Source organism: Camarhynchus parvulus, chromosome 17 (genome assembly GCF_901933205.1).
Source record: "Camarhynchus parvulus chromosome 17, STF_HiC, whole genome shotgun sequence".
In the NCBI taxonomy this organism is placed as follows: domain Eukaryota; kingdom Metazoa; phylum Chordata; class Aves; order Passeriformes; family Thraupidae; genus Camarhynchus; species Camarhynchus parvulus.
In genome coordinates, this window is record NC_044587.1 from 5,473,999 (window position 1) to 5,493,448 (window position 19,450).

The 19,450-nt window shown below is 53.8% G+C and overlaps 3 protein-coding genes across 3 annotated transcripts; 2 read left to right on the forward strand and 1 right to left on the reverse strand.

Annotated features, from left to right (window-relative positions):
* Positions 1-348: 348 nt before the first annotated feature.
* Positions 349-10,436, forward strand: KYAT1 (kynurenine aminotransferase 1). Its single transcript, XM_030961679.1, has 14 exons — positions 349-467; positions 2,003-2,124; positions 4,299-4,357; positions 5,306-5,456; positions 5,737-5,886; positions 6,238-6,324; positions 6,430-6,558; positions 6,866-6,986; positions 7,593-7,669; positions 7,898-7,987; positions 8,324-8,510; positions 8,711-8,787; positions 8,921-9,007; positions 9,413-10,436. The coding sequence occupies exons 2-14, from the start codon at positions 2,041-2,043 to the stop codon at positions 9,479-9,481; spliced, it is 1,368 nt and encodes a 455-aa protein (XP_030817539.1). The 5' UTR covers positions 349-467; positions 2,003-2,040; the 3' UTR covers positions 9,482-10,436.
* Positions 10,437-11,160: 724 nt separating this feature from the next.
* SPOUT1 (SPOUT domain containing methyltransferase 1) lies at positions 11,161-16,461 on the forward strand. The gene is made up of 12 exons (XM_030961376.1): positions 11,161-11,233; positions 11,346-11,388; positions 11,477-11,596; positions 11,896-12,055; positions 12,789-12,878; positions 12,989-13,038; positions 13,204-13,334; positions 13,734-13,806; positions 14,113-14,211; positions 14,824-14,926; positions 15,210-15,357; positions 15,460-16,461. The coding sequence occupies exons 1-12, from the start codon at positions 11,186-11,188 to the stop codon at positions 15,532-15,534; spliced, it is 1,140 nt and encodes a 379-aa protein (XP_030817236.1). The 5' UTR covers positions 11,161-11,185; the 3' UTR covers positions 15,535-16,461.
* A 214-nt stretch (positions 16,462-16,675) lies between these two features.
* Positions 16,676-19,120, reverse strand: ENDOG (endonuclease G). The gene is given in 4 exon segments (XM_030961419.1): positions 16,676-17,376; positions 18,064-18,173; positions 18,628-19,053; positions 19,055-19,120. Coding segments are annotated over 4 exon segments (885 nt in total). The 3' UTR covers positions 16,676-17,093.
* Between the last annotated feature and the right edge of the window lie 330 nt (positions 19,121-19,450).

Genomic DNA, 19,450 nt, shown 5'->3' on the forward strand with positions numbered 1-19,450 from the left:
GACCTTACACTTATCCCTTCCTTTCCCAAATAATATTCAGTCTGCAGGATGAAAGTTTTGGAAGGATTTTGACTTAGAAATTCATTTTCCAAAATGACCCAAGGCTTCGCTCAAAGGGAAATTCCCTGCCATTGCCACGCTAAAGTATTTACAGCCAAACCACCAAAAATACGCCGCTATGGTTATGCCAGCATGAGCTTCCACCTGAACACAAGCTGGGGTATTTTCCCAGGCAGCCGAACCCCCAGAGCCCGCAGAGCCCTCAGAGCCCTCAGAGCCCTCAGAACGCTTTTCCCCGCCAGGGCGGCAGCTCCACTCCCGCCTTCCTGCGGCCTCAGCGGCTCCTCCCAGGAAGTCCCAGCCGCAGATGAAGCTTTTCAGGCAGAGGAGAAGGCAAGATGTGTGCCAGGGCAGCCTGCGCGGCTGTGCCAGCCTTTGTCGCCTAAAGCAGCGCGGCCCAGCTCGATGTAAGTTGTTTTTTGTCCCCGCTGTCCCTCTGGCAGCTCCTTTGTCCCTCAGTGTCAGCTCCTGCTGGCGCTGCTGCTGCTGCTCTCGCCTGCACTCGCCCTAGTCCCGCGCCCCTCCTGGGGCACATCCAGGGACAGCCGTGTCCCCAAAGCCTCCCGGGTGCACCCCTGAGCTGCCAAGGGGGAGATCGAGGAGCACCGGGATGGAGGAGACGGCTGGGACCCGCGGGTTGGAGGTGGTGAGTGACCAGTCCCCGAGGTGACCTTCCCGCCTGTCGCCTGCCAAATCCTCTGCTCAGCCCAGTTCACCCTTCCAGAGTCACCGGTGTCCCGGTCAGCTGCTCCCGGGTGCTGCCCTCAGTCCAGTGCACAGTGCACAGCTCTTACACGGCTCTGTGTTTGCTGCTATCTGATAAAGCCTTTTTCACTGCCACACTTTGATTCTGTCCCCTGCAGGGTAGGTCTCCTCATTCCAGGACTCCTTTGCTTTGCACCCCAAAGCAGTGTCTCCCCACATCTCAGTGTCATGCAAGCACAAGGTGGAGATTTTACAGTCATAAGCAATATGATGCTCTGGCTTCCAATTTTCCATAAATTGTACTATTTTTTCCCACTTGGCGAACAGATGTGAAACTCCACTGGTCTCAGCTGGCAGCTGCTTCACACTTTTTTTAGAAATAACAAAAAATGCAGACACTGGGGACTCACATCCTGCATGTAAAGATGGAAAGTGTCCTTAGGAGTATTGAGAGCTCACCTGTGGGCTGTTCAGCTTCAAATCTGTTTTAATTAAGTTTTTGGCAGATGGGTAAATTAATTCATGGCTGGCCATAATAAAGCTGCATACATCCTCCAGCCTCATTGCTTTTATCTCAAGTACCCAACAAAACATTTACTTATTTAAGCTTAAATACTGCATGTTTAAGTAATGCTGTAGAATAGTTGAAGAAACCTGAGGTGAAGGAACAGGCTGCATTTTACACACAGAAATCAATTTGTTTGGGGCCTTGAAGGAAAGATAATCACCAAAATCACTTTAGAGATAGAAGGTGTTTTATTCCTGTTAATTGGAATAAAACTTGTAACTAAACCAGAGCTGCAGCAGCTGAGAGGCCTGATGGGCCAGGAAGGTGAAAGTGTTGCAAGGGAGGAAGGGCAGAGGCAAGAGTTACCTGGGCTCAGTGACACTGGATGGGGAGCTGATGCTAAGTACCAAATTCCCAGAGGATGCCCTCTCTGTGTCCATAGCACTCCCTTCAGTGCAGAAGAGAGCAGGGGAAGCCTGGACTGGGAGGGAGGAGGCAGAATTCATGGTTGCCCTTGTGATCCTGGTCCTGTGTGTCATGGCCACAAAGTACAGCCCCAGCACTGTTGGACATTGCAGTGATGACACACAAAGCAGCTCGCATTGCCTTTTCCTCTCTGTGGCAGAACAACCTCTGCTTTGGGTCTGGGCTTGCCTGATCCCAGCTACAGGTGTACTTTAACCCTGTGCAGCAATTGTCTCAGCCCTGTCCTCTGTCTGGGAATTGCAGGTGTGTGCCTGCAGGAGTGAGAGAGCAGGAGCCGTGGCATGCTCAGGAGAGCGGGACCGTCCCTGCGCCACTTCTTGCTGGAGAGGAACAGCAGTGCTGGACATAGCTCGTGCTCCAGAGAGGTATGGAGTGCCCAGTGGCACTGTTCCTGGCTGGCAGCCTGCCCAGGGCAGCTCAGAGCAGGCAGAACACATCAGGAAAAGCCACTCTGGTGCAATTTCCTCTATATCTGCTTATTTCCAGGGAGCGTTTAAAGGACCCTCATAAGTAAGGGGATATCCCTCATAGAGGAGAAGGCTCCCTGCTGGTGGGGTTGCTTCTTCTGATGGTCCATACTAGAGCCTCTTGGCTTGCAAAGTACTTGGAAAATATCAGCATCCCACTCAGAGATCCCAACATGCAGAGCAAGGCAGTCACACACAGCAGAGAGTCAGTGGTGGAAGACCATGGATGCCAAGTCTTCTGCACTGGCACCCAGCTCTCCTGTGTGGCTGCCAGGCAAACTGCACCTTCTGCCTGGAGACAGAACAGGCTGAAACAGATTTGAGGGCTGCATGGTCCTGAGCCTGTGTTGCTCTCTATGGCAGCATCACACACAGGCTGGGATAGGATGGGATGGAGGGGATATCAGAAAAAAAAGGTATTTATTTCTGTTCCTGAAGCAGACAAGGCCTTTCCTCAGAACTGGGAATTTCAAGGCTTAAGGCACCTTCTTCCCTCTGATCCTCATCACACTTGGTCATCTATTAAATTCTCTGACCTGTGGCCTGCAGTAGCCCCACCTTCCAAGACCAGCACTGGAGCTGTTAATTTTACCTCCAGCTATCTTTTACTTCCCAAACCATAAATCCTTCTGCTCCCACCCAAATCAGCTCAGGCACCAGGTCTTGTGACTGTAACAGCCATGAGCTTGTGCAGGGAGAGGAGAGGGAGAGAGAAAAGGGAGAGGGAGAGGCTGCCATGGATTCAGTGACTTCTGCTTGTCATTGGCTGCTTGCCTGGCACCAGCGTGGAACAGAGTCCACCTGGTGCCCTCTGAAACACAGAGCTCCTCGGCTGGGTGTTTGCAAGGATCTCCAGTAAGGGCTGAAGCTGTATAAAAATCTAAGGACCTCAGCACAAAGTATCCTTGGGGCACTGCCCAAATACTGGTGCAGTGCTGTGGAAACAGCAGAGGGGAGCAGGTAAGTCCTGTGCAGCTGAGTGTTGGGAGGAGGCTGACCTGGTATCCCCCCCACTGTCCTGGCACGGCAGAGCACAGACCCCTGCACATCCCCTCACCTCAGCTGCTTTCACATGCCTTCCTTGTGCCAGTTCAAATGTATTTTATTTGCTGTGGTGACAATGGCTTTCTTGACTCATTGCTTCAGGGCTGCCCTCCTCCTGCCCCCACACTGGCTCTTTCTGGTGCACTGAGCATCATTTGTCTCCAGTTTCCAGCCCCTTCCCTGTCTGGTGCCTTTTCCCTGCACTGCTGAGTTACTAAATTCTGTCTCTGCTGCTTTTCATCATCCTCGTGATGAATTCCCCATAAAGCACATCTAACTTTCTCCCACTGTGCTTATCCAACTGGAAGGAGGGTTTTGCTTTCAGTGTTTCCTGCTGTCTTTCTTTCCACTCCCCTGAGCCATGATGTACATGGAAATGACAAACCAGTCACAGCTTGGTACCTCAGTGTCTCTGTACATCACTGACCTCTGTGCTGTGCTCTCTCTTGCCTGTACCTAGTTACTGCTTGGGTTTAACATGAACTTTAAATAGAAAACTGTACATTTTATAGGATTTAGAGCAAGCCCCCTCACCAAGCACTTCATCAGGACAGAAGAGTATCTACTTCTGCTACTTCATAGAGCAGCATGGAATAAAATAGTTTGTTCTTCTAGGAAGAGGGGGTATTTCATGGTTTGTAGAGTAAGGAGGTCCTTCCCATGAAGATAGAGAGGTTATAGAAGGTAAAAGCCTGAGGTCTGGGGTCCTTGACCTGGCTGTTACAGCCTGGCTGAGCTTGACCCCGTGACTAATCCAAACAGGTAACGAGGTTTAAGGCACTGCTGCCTCCCCAGTGAGTGTACAAAAGCTTCTCTTGTTCATCTGTTTTCCCAATTCTTGTTGAAACTTGCAAGTGAAAGCAGAAACCACTGCAACAGTTATTACTGCTCCAAGATCAGTCAGGAACAGCCCATGAAGCAATACTAAAGGGCACACCTGGTGGGAAAAACTTCCCTGGAGAGGCCACAACCCCTTTGTGGCCTGGTTTAAAAGCTTCAAACTCACTTTTATTTTTCACTCTCTGCAGGCAAAAATGTCAAGGCCAGTGCAAGCTCGGAGGCTGGAGGGAATAGATAAAAATATCTGGTGAGTTAAAAGAATACCTGGTTTACCCAGGTGGTAGATGTGGTTTTAAGCATCCTAAAACCATATTGAAACCACAGTAGCCACACAGCACAGAGCAGAAGTTTCCCTCAACTGCTTTGCACATGTTCAGGAAGCACATCAGAGCAAGTTTGTCCCAGAAGACTTTACCATGAGTCAGTGCTGTACCTGCAGCTCTCACTTCAGCATGTATCAGGTTTTTTGCACCACTGGGCAGGCAGAAGCACCACCCTCCCTCTGACCCATCCACCCAAATGATCCCAGTGGCACCCAAATCTGAGCCAAGAGTTTGCTGCGCACTGGCTGCAGCCTGGCACCTGCTCCAAGCTCACCCTGGGGCACCACAAGCAGAGAGGCAGGGCAAGGGCTGCTGCAAACACTATTCCCATCCTGCCAGGCACAATGTGCCATTGGGAAAGTTGTGTGCTGGAAGAAGAGATTTAAATGGTCCTTCCCCAAGGCCCTGCTGTGTCTGGGCTCAAGCCACAAACTGCCAGTGAGCTGGCTCTGGTTTGGTTTGAGAAGAGCAGCAAGTTCAACCCACCTTGCCCTCTGCAGAGGCCTTCACAATGTCTAGGTGCTAAATTTTGCAGAGCTGGTATGAGCTTGAAAACCTCCAAGTCCCCTCCTGCTCAATCCAGTGTGATCTGAAACACCACAGGCTTTCAGCTGTGACTACACACAGACCGCAGGAGCTGTTTCCTGGGAGAATGAATTAAAACAGTTCCTCCAGTGCAATAGTTCATCTTATTGGCTAAATTGCAACAGGTCTGAAGTGACCTGTGCTGGGTCCTGCCTGCCTGTGAGCAGCAGGATGGCTCTGCAGGAGGGACACCAGCCCCACTCCTTCCAAAGGGATGCTGCCAGCAGACCTGGGGCCAGCGCACTGCTCACACCCTCTGAAAGTGCTTTTGTTTCCCTTCTCTCCAGGGTGGAGTTTGTAAAACTGGCTGCTACCTACTCCAAGGTGAACCTGGGCCAGGGCTTCCCTGACTTCCCTGCACCAGACTTTCTGAGAGAGGCACTGACGAGAGCCCTCAGCGGGGGGAACCACATGCTGCACCAGTACACCCGTGCCTTTGTGAGTGACAGATCTCCCTCCCCAGCACCACCCCCTCTGTCCCCACCAGCCCTGGCTGCTTCAGAGCTCACCAGGCAGCAATAAACAGCAAAAAACATGAGGCAAAACGCACATCCAGCCTTGATCCATGCCCACTGTTCCCAGTAACTCTCTGGGATGTTTGAAGCAGCCAGGCTGGAAGATCTCACAGGGCTCTTGGCTTCCCAGTCCCCTTCCAAGGGTTCATCCTTGGTTTAGGAATCTTCTGCAACCCAATTCCCACCCTCCTCTCACTCCACAGGGCCACCCACCTCTGGTGAAGGTCCTGGCCCAGTTTTTCGAGAAGCTGCTTGGACGAGACCTGGATCCTATGACCAATGTGATGGTGACTGTGGGGGCATACCAGGCCCTCTTCTGCTGCTTCCAGGCTTTAGTGGATGAAGGTGATGAGGTAACCCAAGATAAGGGCTTGTATCACTGGCAGCCTTCCCCCAGGGGACCTGCAGGCTGGTCTTCATTGTCCTTTTCCAAAGCAAAACCAGTTTTATCCCCATTCTGCAGTACTTGCGCTTCCAAAGGAAGAAATTATTTGCTGCAGGGCACTGCCTCATTTCTGCATAGAGCAAAATAACCCTTTTTGTCCTGAGTGGTGGTGTCCTTCCTGACACTCCCCACAGGCAATGCAGGTTCTCCATTACAGTAATTAGGGATTAAAATGTCCTGTCCCTCCCATTGCTCTCTGCACTCCTCAGGGAAGGCCTGAGCAGGACCAGGAGGATGCTGACATGTCCCTTTCTTCCAGGTGATAATCATTGAACCCTTCTTCGACTGCTATGAGCCAATGGTGAAAATGGCTGGTGGGACACCTGTGTTTGTGCCTCTGAGACCGGTGAGTGGGTGGAGAAGGGAAGAGTCACAGCAGTCAGCAAAGAGGTGAGTGGTAAACAAGGTGTAGAGGTAGCAAAGCAAACCAAGATTCCCATGTTCTCTCTAGAATCCTCCAAAAGATGGAAAATTGATGTCTAGTGCAGACTGGCAGCTGGACCCAGCTGAACTGGCTTCTAAATTCAGTGAACGGACAAAAGCCATCGTCCTGAACTCACCCAACAACCCTCTGGGCAAGGTAACACTGCTGGCCATGCTGGGCCCTGGAAGCTGCTGGGGTGCCACATTTGCAGGGCAGCAGTGACTCAGCCTGCCTTGCACACAGGGGAAGTGGGTGCTGTGGGAGCACCTCATGATGTGCACAGTCTCCTGGTGGTTTAAAGCCTTGTCTTAAGGCTTAAAGACAACTGTTAGACCACTGCAGCAGCTCCTGCCCCTCCCTGGCATGGGAGATGGTGCCAGGAGGACACTCACAACCTGCAGGGACAGGCAGGGGCTCAGAAATGTTCCTGCTGTGCCTCTGCTGCACTCCGTGCCTGCTGCAGGTGTTCAGCCGCGGGGAGCTGGGGCTGATTGCAGAGCTGTGTGTGAAGCACGACGTGCTGTGCATCAGCGACGAGGTGTACGAGTGGCTGGTCTACGACGGGAAGCAGCACATCCGCATCGGTACGGGGCAGGGCGGGGCTGGGCGGGGCTGCAGGGCAGGGAATGGGCATTGCTCTGGCGGCCCCTGGAAATCCCAGGAGCTGCCTGCGTGCACAGCTCTACTAGGCATGAATCCCCCACTGGGGGTATTTTGCTGCACTTCAATCTCAGCTTCCAAACCAGGTCCTAAACAGAAGCTGTGACTTCAGAGCCAGAGGGGAGGTCTAGAACGAAAAGCCACTTGGCTCCAGTGAAACTGATTTTTTCCCATGCTGTGTAAAGCCACAGTTTTCTGAGTGTCTCTAGTTCCAGGAAATCCATTTCAACACAGTTTCAGCCTGTTCTTCCAGTTGTAGTAACATGCCATCACCTTGATGCAGGGTGCTGGTGCTTGGCATCTCTGAGAGCCCCTGGGGCTGGGTACATGCCTGTGAAAATGCTTAATTAAAAGGAGATGCTCTTGAGAAACCTGGCTGCCTGCTTGGGATGTGCTTTGAGGCTGATCCAGGTGAAAGATGTGCAGTGAACACTAAAGATCACCATGGATTATGGTGACAGAGGGCTCAGCCCAGAAAGGAGCATGAAAGCTGAGCTCTGCCATTGGGGTTTCTCTCCTTTCACTGCCAGCCAGCCTGCAGGGGATGTGGGAGCGCACAGTGATCATCGGGAGTGCTGGGAAGACCTTCAGTGCCACAGGATGGAAGGTGAATATCCCATGTGGCACCTCATTGTGTCCCCATCCCTGTCCCTTTGCCACAGCACAGCACTGGGGACACTGCCCATGCTCAGCTTTGAGCCTCGGGGTCTGAAAGTACCAGAGGTGCTTCATGAAATTTCTGTCTGTAACATACAATGAAACCAGCACAGGCACAGAAAGGGAGCCTGAGCAGGCAGCCAGACTCACCATCTTCCTCCTCCTCTCCTGGCTGCAGGTGGGCTGGGTTGTGGGCCCTGACAGGCTGCTGCAGCACCTCCGTACTGTGCACCAGAACTCCGTGTACCACTGTGCCACCATTGCCCAGGTAAGGCAGCTCCCTGCACCTGGCCTTGCAATGCCCAAGCCCTCAGAGCAGGGGTAAGAGATGGTCCTCTTGCCCACAGCTGACCTGAAAGGCACACACAAGTGATTTGTGGTGCCCTGGAGAGGCTCCTTCCTCTCTCCCTACAGTTGTTCCATGTCTGGGAGGGGAGAATCCAGCCTGGGTTATATTCCTTATCTTGCATTGACAGATCTAAGGGGCAGTTCAGAGGGGCTGGTGGCAGAGAGCTCCCTAATCACCTGTGAATTGCAGGAACTTCAGTTCCCAAGAAAGCCCTGACCATGTTCCCACTGGGCACTGGCCCCTCTCTCCCTACAGGAGGCTGTGGCTCAGGGTTTCCAGAGGGAGCTCATGCTCTATGGAAAACCAGAGAGCTACTTTGTCCAGCTGCCCAAGGAGCTGCAGCAGAAGAGAGACTGGCTGATTCAGAGCCTGGATGGGGTGGGGATGAAACCCATCATCCCAGAGGGCACCTACTTCCTGGTGGCAGACATCTCCCCGTTCAGTGAGTCACCTGCAGTCCTGCCCAGGTGGGCTGGGTGTGGGGCGTGGTACTGCTGGCAGGGACAAGAACCTGCATAAACCATCATCAAAGCAGGGATGGGCTGCATGTTCCTCATCCCAGCTGCAAGGATGTGGGCTTGGGGCTCAGCTCAGGCACCTGGCAGCTGCCCCATCCTCTGTCCTGCTGTGCTTCTCCTGCAGAATCTGATGTCCCTGATGTCCCCAACTCAGATGAGCCCTACGACTCCAGATTTGCAAAGTGGATGGTCAAGAACAAGGTAAAAGGGTCTGGCCCTTCCTGCTGCCTTTACCCTGGGTGGGTTTGTGCCCACCCAAGCTCAGGGCTGGGGCACAGCAGGCTGCAGCCAGCCCAGAGCAGCACCCTCAGTTCCCCGTGCTCCCTCTGCCCAGGGCCTTGCTGCCATCCCGCTCTCGGCTTTCTACAGCGAGGCCCACAAGAACAACTACACCAATTTCATCCGGTTCTGCTTTGCAAAGGTGAGATATGGACAGCACTGAGGAGGGCAAGGTTGGGAGCAATAATCAGGGCTGGTTTAATGAGAGAAATGCCAACAAGAAATGCAGGATGCCCTGGGCATTGGAGCCTCACCATGGTGTCCCAGCTGGAGCAACCACTCCTGCAGACCCATGAGCTGAGCTGGGGGCAGCAGATGTGCCAGGGCTATCCTAAACATCCTAACTTTGTCCCATCAGCATCCTACATTTCTTGGCCAAGAAAGGGACTCTCTAGGGACCCCCTTAGCTGCCCAGTGGCTGTGCCTGTCTCAAACTGAACCTGCAGTGCTCCAGAATGAGAACAGGATTTTTGTATGAACAACGGCTGCAGTGAGGGGAAATAGGATTTTGCTGGGAGCCACTGACCAAACCTGTGGTATTTTTTAGGAGGAAGCTACACTGAAGGCAGCAAGTGACATATTGCAAAAATGGAAACAGGAGAAAACCAGCTCCTGAATACACTGAGAGAGCCAGGCTCTCCTTGGTCCTCATCTCCCCCAGCAGCTCTTCTTCTTCACTTGTCTACAAACTTTGGTATGTTCTTACTTCAGTGCTTTCAACAGCATTTTCTGACAGACAAATGGTTACGTTTTTCCAGGCCCAGGGTCTGGGGGACATTTTCAGTCACTGTGAAATTATTTCAAGAAGTGAGACTTTGTGTGCACTGACAGCATTTGACATTTCTTACATGTGAAAACTTTGCTAATCAGTTCTGGGATGCATCCAGCAACACACAGGATGAGGATGGCTCCTGGGCTCTGTCTCACCACCAAATTCTGAAAAAGTGTTTCAGGACTTACCTTTAAGGCTGTGCTGGAGGATTAGTGTGGCTTGTCTTGCTCCACATTCCCACTTAGGGCAGCATTTCACTGGCACCCATGTTCCCACAGGACTAGACAGCATCACCAGCCATCAGTAAGGTGATTCCTATGATCCCGATGATTACAAACCCAGTGAAATGACATTTCCCATCATAAACTATTTTCCCACCTTTTTCTGTCCATCTCTGGAGAAGATGACCACACAATTGGTTTTCCCCAGGAAACAAGATTTCAGCAGTAGCCTGGCTATTGTCAAACCTTCCAAATTACTCCTGGCACTTTCTCAGGGCTTGGCAGCATCGTCCAGGCTGCAGAGCAAAATCTGGCCTTTGACAAGTGCCCACAGTGGCTGGGGAGAATGGGCACCGTGGCTTTGGCTGCTCCTACTGCTGGTGGCCACCACAACCTCCCACCCAATGAGCTGGTGGGGTAACATGAGCAATTCTGGAGAGGTAATTCTTGCATCAGTATTGATTTCAGCCTGGATAAGATGTAAACCATCATCATCAACCACCTGGGAGTTGTGTGCAACAGACTGTGCGATGAGTGTTTGTAGCAGTTAAATTATTAAAGTGGAATTACTGCAATCATGGAAGAGTATCTCTGTAATGACTGCAGGACTGATGGAGCTCTCCTTGAGAGCTGCCTCATCTGTGCTGGGTCCTGTGATGGTGGCTACTTGTCCCACTCAGGCTGGTGAGGAGAGCTCTGTAGGTTTTCTGTATTGGGCTGGAGCTGGTGATGCCAATCCCCTTGGAGCAGAGCTGCGTGGGCCAGCAGGAGGGAGGGAGAGAGGGAAGGAGGCAAAGAGCCACCTGCCCTTCCTGGTGTCCCATCTCACCCGCTCAGCCTGGGTGGGTGAGGGTGCTGCTGAAAGCCCTTTTGCACCCATGTAAGTACCAAACATGGGGAGAGTCGCAGTCGCTGAAACAGAGAAAGAACCGAGCAATTAGATTGTTAATATGAAGATTAATTACAACACCCTCACATGCGTGGGCTCTTATCTGGGCCATGACACAACCTGCAAAGGGCAGGGTGCATCTACATATCGTCCAGAACACACACAGAGCTTGTGCAAAGACTCACAGACACGAGTACTCGGATTTTACACATACAACCACGCGGGAATCGGGATCTTCCTCGGCGCCCGGGCGCAGCGCCCCTCTGTGCTTGGGGTCACCCATCTTCCCGCAGAACGCGCCCGACCCTGCTTAGCTCCGCTGCCGCGCGGGCCGCTCAAACACCAACCACATGACCTTAGGCTCCTCCCTTCCGTGGGCGGAGCCTGCACCCTCCGGCCAATCAGCAGCGCGGGGGCGCAGCCGGCAGCGCGGGGAAGATGGCGGACAGGGAAAGCGGCGTGGGGAAGCGGCCCCGGGGCGCGCAGGTGGGCACTGAGGGGGGCCCGGGTCCAGCCCGCGACCCTGAGGGGAGCCCCGGGCCTTCCCCAGGTCCGGCTCTGAGGGGAGCCCGGCGGTAACGCGTGCTGTCCCCCGTAGGTTGAGGACAGGAAGGTGGACTGGCGGCGCTGGAAGCAGGAGAGTAAGGAAGGCCGGGTATCGAGGGGGCTGCGGCCGCTCGGAGCGGTCACGGCGCGGTGTTTAACGCCAGGGGCTGTTCTTCGTCCCAGGGAAAGCAGAGACGAAGAAATGGAAGGAGATTAAGCTGCTGAAGAAACTGGACAAACAGCGGATGCGAGAGCTGGCAGAACAAGAAGCCCAGACGCAGGAGGAGCAGAAGGAGGACAGAGGTGATGCCGCTGTGACCCAGTGGGGAGACCTGGGTGGAAAGTGCTAGAAAACCTGGCTGTTAAAAGGCAGTCAGTGTTACCTATCGATAGGAAAGGTGTTACTTCACAGATCCGATGTGGATCAGTCCACATCCCCAAACAGGCACAAACACTGTGCAGCAACCACTGCAGCAGAGATCCTTCTGAAGAGAAAACCAGTGATTAAGAAACAGAAGTTGCTTTTCCCCTAGCACGCACGAGCACAGCTGAAGCAGCAGCTGTGACACTGCACATCGCTCTCTCGTGTCTCTGCTCCCCAGGCCGGCCGCACACGCTGAGCGTGGCCCTGCCCGGCTCCATCCTGAACAACGCGCAGTCGCCGGCGCTGCGCTCATACCTGGCCGGGCAGATCGCCCGCGCCTGCGCCATCTTCTGCGTGGATGAGATCGTGGTGTTCGATGAGCATGGAGAGGACGTCAAGTAAGGCAAACACTGAAGGAGAGCACGCTTAGATTAGGTTTCAGGAAAGAGTTCCTCCCTGTGAGGGTGGTAGGCCCTGGCACAGCTGTCCCAGAGGAGCTGTGGTTGCACTGTCCCTGTCCAAGGCCAGCTTGGATGGGGCTTGGAGCAAACTGGGATAGTGGAAGGTGTCCCTGCTCATAAAAGATCATCTTGTTCCACCTCCTGTCAAGTTCCCTTCCAAGCCAGACCATTCTGTGATTCTCTGAATGAAGAACCATCTTGTTTTGCATGATATTTTCTCTCAGCTTTCTCTTCCTTCACTCTTCTATTAAGCTAAGGCCAAGAAGGAACTGCATGTCACTCTTCCCAGTGCCAGGATTACAGGGACCACTATACCCCAGGGAAAAAGATGTTGGCTGAACTGCCCTGGCAGCTCAGATCATTTATCCCAATGTGGGGTTGACAAAGCAACAGGAGGCTGAGTTCTTGCTGTGGAGGGACAGGACATCTTCCTGACATCCTGACACATCACATTAATACATAAAGATCAAAATACAAATCTGAAAAAGGTACTTGGCTTGGAGAGAGTTATAAGGATGATTTGTTAAGAGATCATCTCTGGAGCAGCCCTCTTACAAAGGTTAGAGGGGAGGGATGCACTGGTGTTGTCAGATTAAGAAGCAAGGCTTGGTCTTCTGGAGATCTAACCAATCTCATGCTGAGTTAACAAGCTGCTTGCTTTCACTTTCAGGAGCGTGGAGGGGGATTTTGAAGGAATTGGGAAGAAAGGCAAGGCTTGTGTGCAGCTGGCTCGGATCCTGCAGTACTTGGAGTGCCCTCAGTAAGTTTGCTTTTCTCTATACTCAGCTCCTTTGAGTCAGAACAGGGCTAGAATTGAGAGCCAGATGCCATAAACATACCTTTTCACATTTCACCTTTCTCTGGTGACAGGTACTTGAGGAAATCCTTTTTTCCAAAACACGAGGACCTGCAGTTTGCAGGTAAATGGAGTTGTCTCTCTCCTTCCTGAGCTCTGGCTCCTTGTGTGTGGGACAGCCAGGGCTTTTCCCCAGTTCAGCACTGGACCTGAGAGGGAAGGAGCAGGGGAGCACCTGCACCTACACCTGTGTTTTGCCCCAGCACCTCTTTGCTCTGTGCTGTTCTAGGGCTGCTCAACCCCCTGGACAGCCCCCACCATATGAGGATGGACGAGGACTCTGAGTACCGGGAGGGCGTCGTGCTGGACCGGCCCACCAAGCCAGGCAGAGGCTCTTTTGTTAACTGTGGGATGAGGAAGGTGTGTTTGTTACCCACAGATGCCAAAACAACTTCCCTTGTCTCTCTGGCAGATTTGCAGCAGGCAGGGTGGGCGCTGCCGGGTTTCTGAAGGCTGCAGTGGGCTGGTGGGGTGTTTAAGGCTGTTGCTGTCTTGTCACTTCTGACTTGGTAATGTTCGTGGCTTCCCAAGCCCCAGCAGGCCCCAGGCATTCCAACAGCATTGCTTTACTGCTGCAGCTGAACCTTTGAGTAGCAAAATAAGCTTCAGACTGATGAGCAAGCCCCTGAGCCACACACAGAGCTCCTCATCCCAACTCCAGGCCAAAATAGACCCCCACTTCCTCAAAGGATTCCCTTCCTTCCCCACCTTCTCCAGTCCTTCCAGAATGTCTGGTGCTGATGGTGACTGTCACTGCAGGAGGTGCAGATTGACAAACAGCTGAACCCTGGTCTGCGAGTCACCGTGCGCCTGAAGGAGCCCCAGAATCCAGGTAATCCATGGCTCCAGGAGCATCTGTAAACTTCAGTCCTGCAGGAGCTGATCCTTCTGTATGACAGGTTTGAAGGTACTGCATGTTCCCTTCACTCCATACACAAATCTACTACACCATGCCTCTCAATAACTGGAAAGAACTATCAGCTCTTCTTCTCAAGCCCAAACACACTCACAGGCTTTCCAGAACTCACCAAATTTCCAGAATACTTTTTCACATTCTGTAAAAAGAGAGGGTGATGGCTGTTGCTGGTCAAATCTCACCAGATCACAGGGGCTGTTTAACCTCTTTGCTTTCTTTCAGAAGCCAAAGTGCGGAAAGGCACCGTGGTGTCCTCGCAGCACCCCCGGGCAGTCTCAGGCTTGTACTGGGGCTACAGCGTCCGCCTGGCCTCCTGCTTGAGTGAGTATCCAGAGATCTCTGCCTGGGTGTCCACACCAGTCTCAGGCCTACTGGCTGCACATATCTCTTTCCTAGAGATCTCCTTGTCTGAAGGAGATGTGCATGTTACACGTGCAGCCAGCAGCCACGTGGCAGGCACATTTTAGGGATGAAACAAGACATGAACCACCCCAGTCACCCTCCAGGACTGTGCCCTGTAACCTCCCCTCACCATTGCTCCAAATGGCTGCACAACAGCAAGAGATGAGTTGATGCCCCTCTCCATTTCCATAACTACATCCCACTCATTCACATCACAGCCAGCAATCAAACTTGAGTTCAAGAGCCCTGGAAAATTCTTTTTGTATCTTCTGGTTGATTGGACATTGTAGGAAGACTGTAAGCTGTTAGGGGGTGGTTCCTGGCACCTGTCTTGAGCTTTGAGGAAAAGGATGTGGGAGACTCTTGCAGAAAGGGAATTATGTGGGAAAGAGGAGTCATTCTGACTCCAGCTGCACTTTTGGCACTGAAAGCAACTCTTGCTGCCACCACTCAACCATGGAGTGTTTCAGCCTGTCCAGAAGGCACATGGGTGAGGACATGGCAGCAGTAACCCCAAACTCTGTTTTCCAGGTGCTGTCTTTTCCGAGTGCCCATTCAAGGAAGGTTATGATCTCTCTATTGGCACCTCAGAGCGGGGCAGCTCCGTGGACCAGGTCACTCTGCCCTCCTTCAGGTTTGTGTCCTGCCTGCTTAGCTCCACTCAGAGCTCCCAGTGAGGCTGGTGCAGGCAGCAGAGCAGGGGATATACCTCAGAACAAGACCAATTCTTTTCCTTTTTCTCTGCAGTTGGTAGCAGGGACTGTCACATTGGCCAGATGCTGTGTGGCTCTGGTGGGGAGGCAGCTGCAGTGGGCACCATCAGCAACAGACACAACTCCCTGCTTCAGCAGCACACAGGAGCCTGGATGCAGACCTGGACAGTCTGCCCTCTCACCCTGTCCTTGTGCTCTCCCCAGGCATGCCCTTGTCGTATTTGGAGGCCTTGAGGGCTTGGAAGCTGGGGTTGATGTGGACCCAAACCTGGAGGTCACCGACCCGAGCGTCTTGTTTGACTTCTACCTGAACACGTGTCCCAGCCAAGGCAGCAGAACCATCCGGACAGAGGTAGGGCTGATGGTGCTGGGTGTGCCCAGGGCAGTGCTGGGTGTCTGCCTGGGCAGTGGCACATGGCCCAGGTGTGCTCTGACTGCCCTGGCTCTGCTGCAGGAGGCACTGCTGATCTCTCTGTCTGCGCTGAGACCACACATTGAGGAGGCTGTGAAGACACCCAAAGACAGCTGAGGGAAGGGAAACCGGTGACCTTGCCCTTGGGGAGGCTGCTCTTCAAATGTGGGGTGCTGGGCAAGTCACTCCAGGAGCCTGGAGGGACCAAGGCACAGTGTGACTGGACCTGGCTGCACTGCCCAGCTACGGAGACCCAGGGTCAGAGAGAGACACTCTGAATACAGTGGTCTGGCCCATAAGCAGTTGCAGACCCATGTTAATGCCACAGGTTATATTGGTATCACCCAGTCCAACTGCCCTTTTTTCCTTATATGGACTCTCTCTAGAATGTTCTCCCCTCTCTTGTCTCCTATTGGTGCTGGTTTATTGCAGTGCCCCACCCCTGTTACCTCATTGGTTCCCCAGTTGGCTGCCCCTCCTCTGTGCCACTTGCACTCAGTTCCCATTGGCCCTTGGCCCTCAGATCCGCCCCTTTCCCCCTTATAAAACCCTGTGTACTCAGCTCCATTTGGTCTCAGTCCTTAGACCCTGTTCATTGCAATAAACTCTGTTTGGAGCTCCACACCAAGACCTGTCTGTCACCTCTTTCATCAGCAGTTTAAGCAAGCGTGCTCTGGGAGTGCAGGTGGCTCACAAGAGGCTCATTGGGGACACACCACAACACCCAGCCAGGCATTCAGTGCTGCTGGGAGCCCAGGTCTGTGTCCTCCTGCCTGCGTGGTCCAGCCAAGGGCTGGTTGCTGCTTCCCAGCAGTTGGTATGAGCCTGGTAGCAGACTTGGTCTCAGCAACTCGGACATCTGGGGTGGGAATAAAGCAGTATGGAACCTCAGTTGCTGTGAAATCCAGGTGTGTGCCTGGATTCCAGCCAGTGCCTCTGGAGTGATATGGCCTTCAGACTGAAACAAAGTCAGAACTTACCCTTATGCCAAGAAGCTGTTCCTGCCTCAGCCTGACTTCCCCCAGCCCCCCTTAAAGGCTTCATCTTTCCCAACAGCAGGAAGGGCTGGAGCTTCAATTGAGCCCCAGCACTAAAACACATCATTACAGTCTGGCTCTGTCTGTGATGCCTTAAGCTCTGCCTACAGTGAGCTCAGACAGGAAAGCAGCTGGAAAAGTTGGCTCCATCCTCCCCTCCTCCTGCTGAGATATTCAGAGCTTTGGTGAGAGCAGATAAGAAACAACCAGTACCATGGGTATTCAAAGCTTTACTGCTAAAACCATCTTCTGAAAGAAAACAATTGTACAGTTCTTTGGCCTCAGGAAGGCAGGAACTCCTCCTCCTCCTCCCTTGACACCCACCTTGCTCCCCTCCTTCCCTGCTGAACAGCAACAGCTGACTTCCCTTTCTGCCTGAGTGAGCCTCACACAACTCGAAGGCAGGAGTGGATTAGGGGCAAATCCTAGAGAGCTACTACAGTGTCAGGTGCCCCTGAGCCTCCTGCAGGACCACTCTGGAGCCCTGCTGTGTGTCTGTGTTTCAGTCAGACACAAGGGGAACAGTGGAGAGAAGCACAGGTTTGAATCTTAATTCCCACATTTACAACTGCACAAGGAATTCTGCAGGTGACTGCCAGTCCCTTGCCAGGGGTTACCTGTATTTGTTCTAGTCAGGGTTCACTGCTTTCCAGCTGTGATGGCCTTCAGGTTACTTGTTCTCCTGAGGATGTTTGGGACAAAGAGGAGCCCTGAGGCTCTCTCAATGCTCTCGATGGGAACCAGGAACCGTTCCAGGGGGATTTTATCATCCACAGGGCTGTTGGGCATCACGTAGGAGCGCAACTCAATCTCCCCACTCTCCTTTTCCAAGATGAGCACCTTGAAGAAATGGGTGGGGACAGCCACGTTGTTCTTCCCAATCACCTGGTACTTCACATACATCTTCCCATCGGCCTCCATCCTGCACCAACAGCAACATCCCAGGTTAGCTCCTGGTTTGGTGTCACTCCACCCCCTCAGTCCTCCAACACCCCTAATAAGACCCCACCCACAGCAGGCAGCAGCTCTGCCTCTGCAACAGGGCTGTGCAACAGGGCTGTAAAACAGGGCTGGGGCAGAGGCTATGTGACATGGTGAGGGTGAGCTGAACACTGGGGCTGCTCCCAAATCCCCTCCCTACTGGCTCTCTTTAACAGACTTTCCAAGCTATTTCCTGCTGCTGAAGAGATCTCAACATGAGACAGCTGCTCTTTGGTGCTATGTGGAGATCTTTGAAAATAAAGTCATGTCCTTAAGTGGAGAAGCAGTCCATGACATTGAACCTGAAAGCTTTATTCTGCAGGGATGGGGTCTGCAGTCTAATCTGGTAGTCAGTTAATCTACTAAATTGTTAAGGACTGCAAACAGAAACAAGCCGGTTATACTGCAGCTCAACAATCCCACTTGACTCATGAAATAATCATCTGGATGGGAAATACATAAACTAATCCTAATCCTAAGAAGGTACCTTTCTACAGAACCTCTGTGCACAGCTGGTCTCACCTACTGAGAGGGCCCTTAGTAGATCCCTCCTGGTCCCTCAGCCTGTTTTCCTTTGCCAGCACAATACATCTTTTGGGTGCCAGTCCAGCTCAGCCCTTGTGTTTACCTGGGCAGGAAGAGGGGTCCTGTGCAGACGTAGACATTCCTGTTGTTTTTTGCCAAGCTCCTGCAGTACTTCTCAAGGTTATTCCAGGCATTCTGGTTTAAATGAGGATTCTAGAAACACGACCAGTAGAGTAGTCAGTTGGTGGGGTATTTCCTCACTGTTTAGAGTAACACATCTCACAGAGCTCCAAGCACTTTCTATACCAGATCTCCACTATCACCTCTGCTTTGGGAGCAGTGATGGCCTGGTTTGCACACCCAGGACAGGACCCATTGCCTAAGGCCACATTTTTTAGCAAGTGTGTATCTAATTGTTTAATTCTGCTCCTGACAGGAGCTGCACTGAACGGGGCGTCTCTTGGCAGGCACACACAGGCAGGTGCCTTTGCAGGATCCCTGCTGTTAAATTTAGCAGGAAATCGGCACCTCCGAGTGACTTTGGCCCCTCTCTGCCTGAACTGCTGCGGACACAAACACAGCGGCTCTCCCGGGGGTTTCCCGCACGGAGCAGCGTCTGCCCCTGAGCGCGGGCAGCTCCGGCTCCCCCCGCAGCCTCGGGCCGTACCTGCGGCGCGATGTTGCTCAGGTAGAACGTGTCCCGCATGGCCTTCTGGCTCCACCGGTGGTTGGCGGCGGCGGCCAGGTGCCCGCGGTCGAAGCCGCTGCCGCGGTAGTCGGCGTTGGTGGCGCGGTGATATTCGTGCACCGAGTCGTCCTCCTGGAAGTCGCAGGCGGAACGGTCGGAAGCGCCGCTGAGCGTGTCCCGGTTGAGCTGCTCGATGACCCAGAGCGCGCTGCGGCTCCGCGGGTCGTAGCACAGCACGTAGGACTCGCGGCTCCGCAGCTGCGCCAGCCCGGGCAGCCCGTACTTGCTCAGCTCGGTGCGCACCGAGCCCGGCGGCGCGGGCAGGCTGGCCGCCGCCACGGCGGGCAGCACGGGCAGGCGGGCCAGCAGCCCCTCGGCCGCATCGCCCCCCTCCCGGTGCTCCCCAGCGGGCGAGGGCCGCCCCCAGCCCCGCGCCCACCGCCAGCGGCAGCACCCACCGGGCCCGCAGCATGGCCGTTCCACCGCGCGGCCCGGCCCCGCCTTAAACGGGCCGCGGCCCAGCCCCCGGCGGCCGCGCTGTGCTGGCGGCATCGCCGCTTTAAGGGGGAGCGCGCCGCGATCCCGGAGCCGCTGTCTTGGGAGAACGGCCCCGGGCCCGGAGAGCGGCCGGGATACGGACACCCGGGCACCGGGGACACCTGGGGACACGGGCACCGGGGACACGGGCACCGGGGACACCTGGGGACACGGGCACCGGGGACACGGACACCGGGGACACGGACACCGGGGACACCTGGGGACACGGGCACCGGGGACACCGCGGTCAGCGAGGCGGAGGACA

Excerpts from the sequence above, each read along its gene's own strand:
- KYAT1 (XM_030961679.1), top strand. The coding sequence starts at position 2,041 with ATGCTCAGGAGAGCGGGACCGTCCCTGCGCCACTTCTTGCTGGAGAGG. Across the intron at positions 2,125-4,298 it reads ATAGCTCGTGCTCCAGAGAG|GCAAAAATGTCAAGGCCAGT; the intron begins GTATGGAGTGCC and ends CACTCTCTGCAG. Across the intron at positions 6,559-6,865 it reads CCAACAACCCTCTGGGCAAG|GTGTTCAGCCGCGGGGAGCT; the intron begins GTAACACTGCTG and ends TGCCTGCTGCAG.
- SPOUT1 (XM_030961376.1), top strand. The coding sequence starts at position 11,186 with ATGGCGGACAGGGAAAGCGGCGTGGGGAAGCGGCCCCGGGGCGCGCAG. Across the intron at positions 11,389-11,476 it reads GCGGCGCTGGAAGCAGGAGA|GGAAAGCAGAGACGAAGAAA; the intron begins GTAAGGAAGGCC and ends TCTTCGTCCCAG. Across the intron at positions 14,212-14,823 it reads CCGCCTGGCCTCCTGCTTGA|GTGCTGTCTTTTCCGAGTGC; the intron begins GTGAGTATCCAG and ends TCTGTTTTCCAG.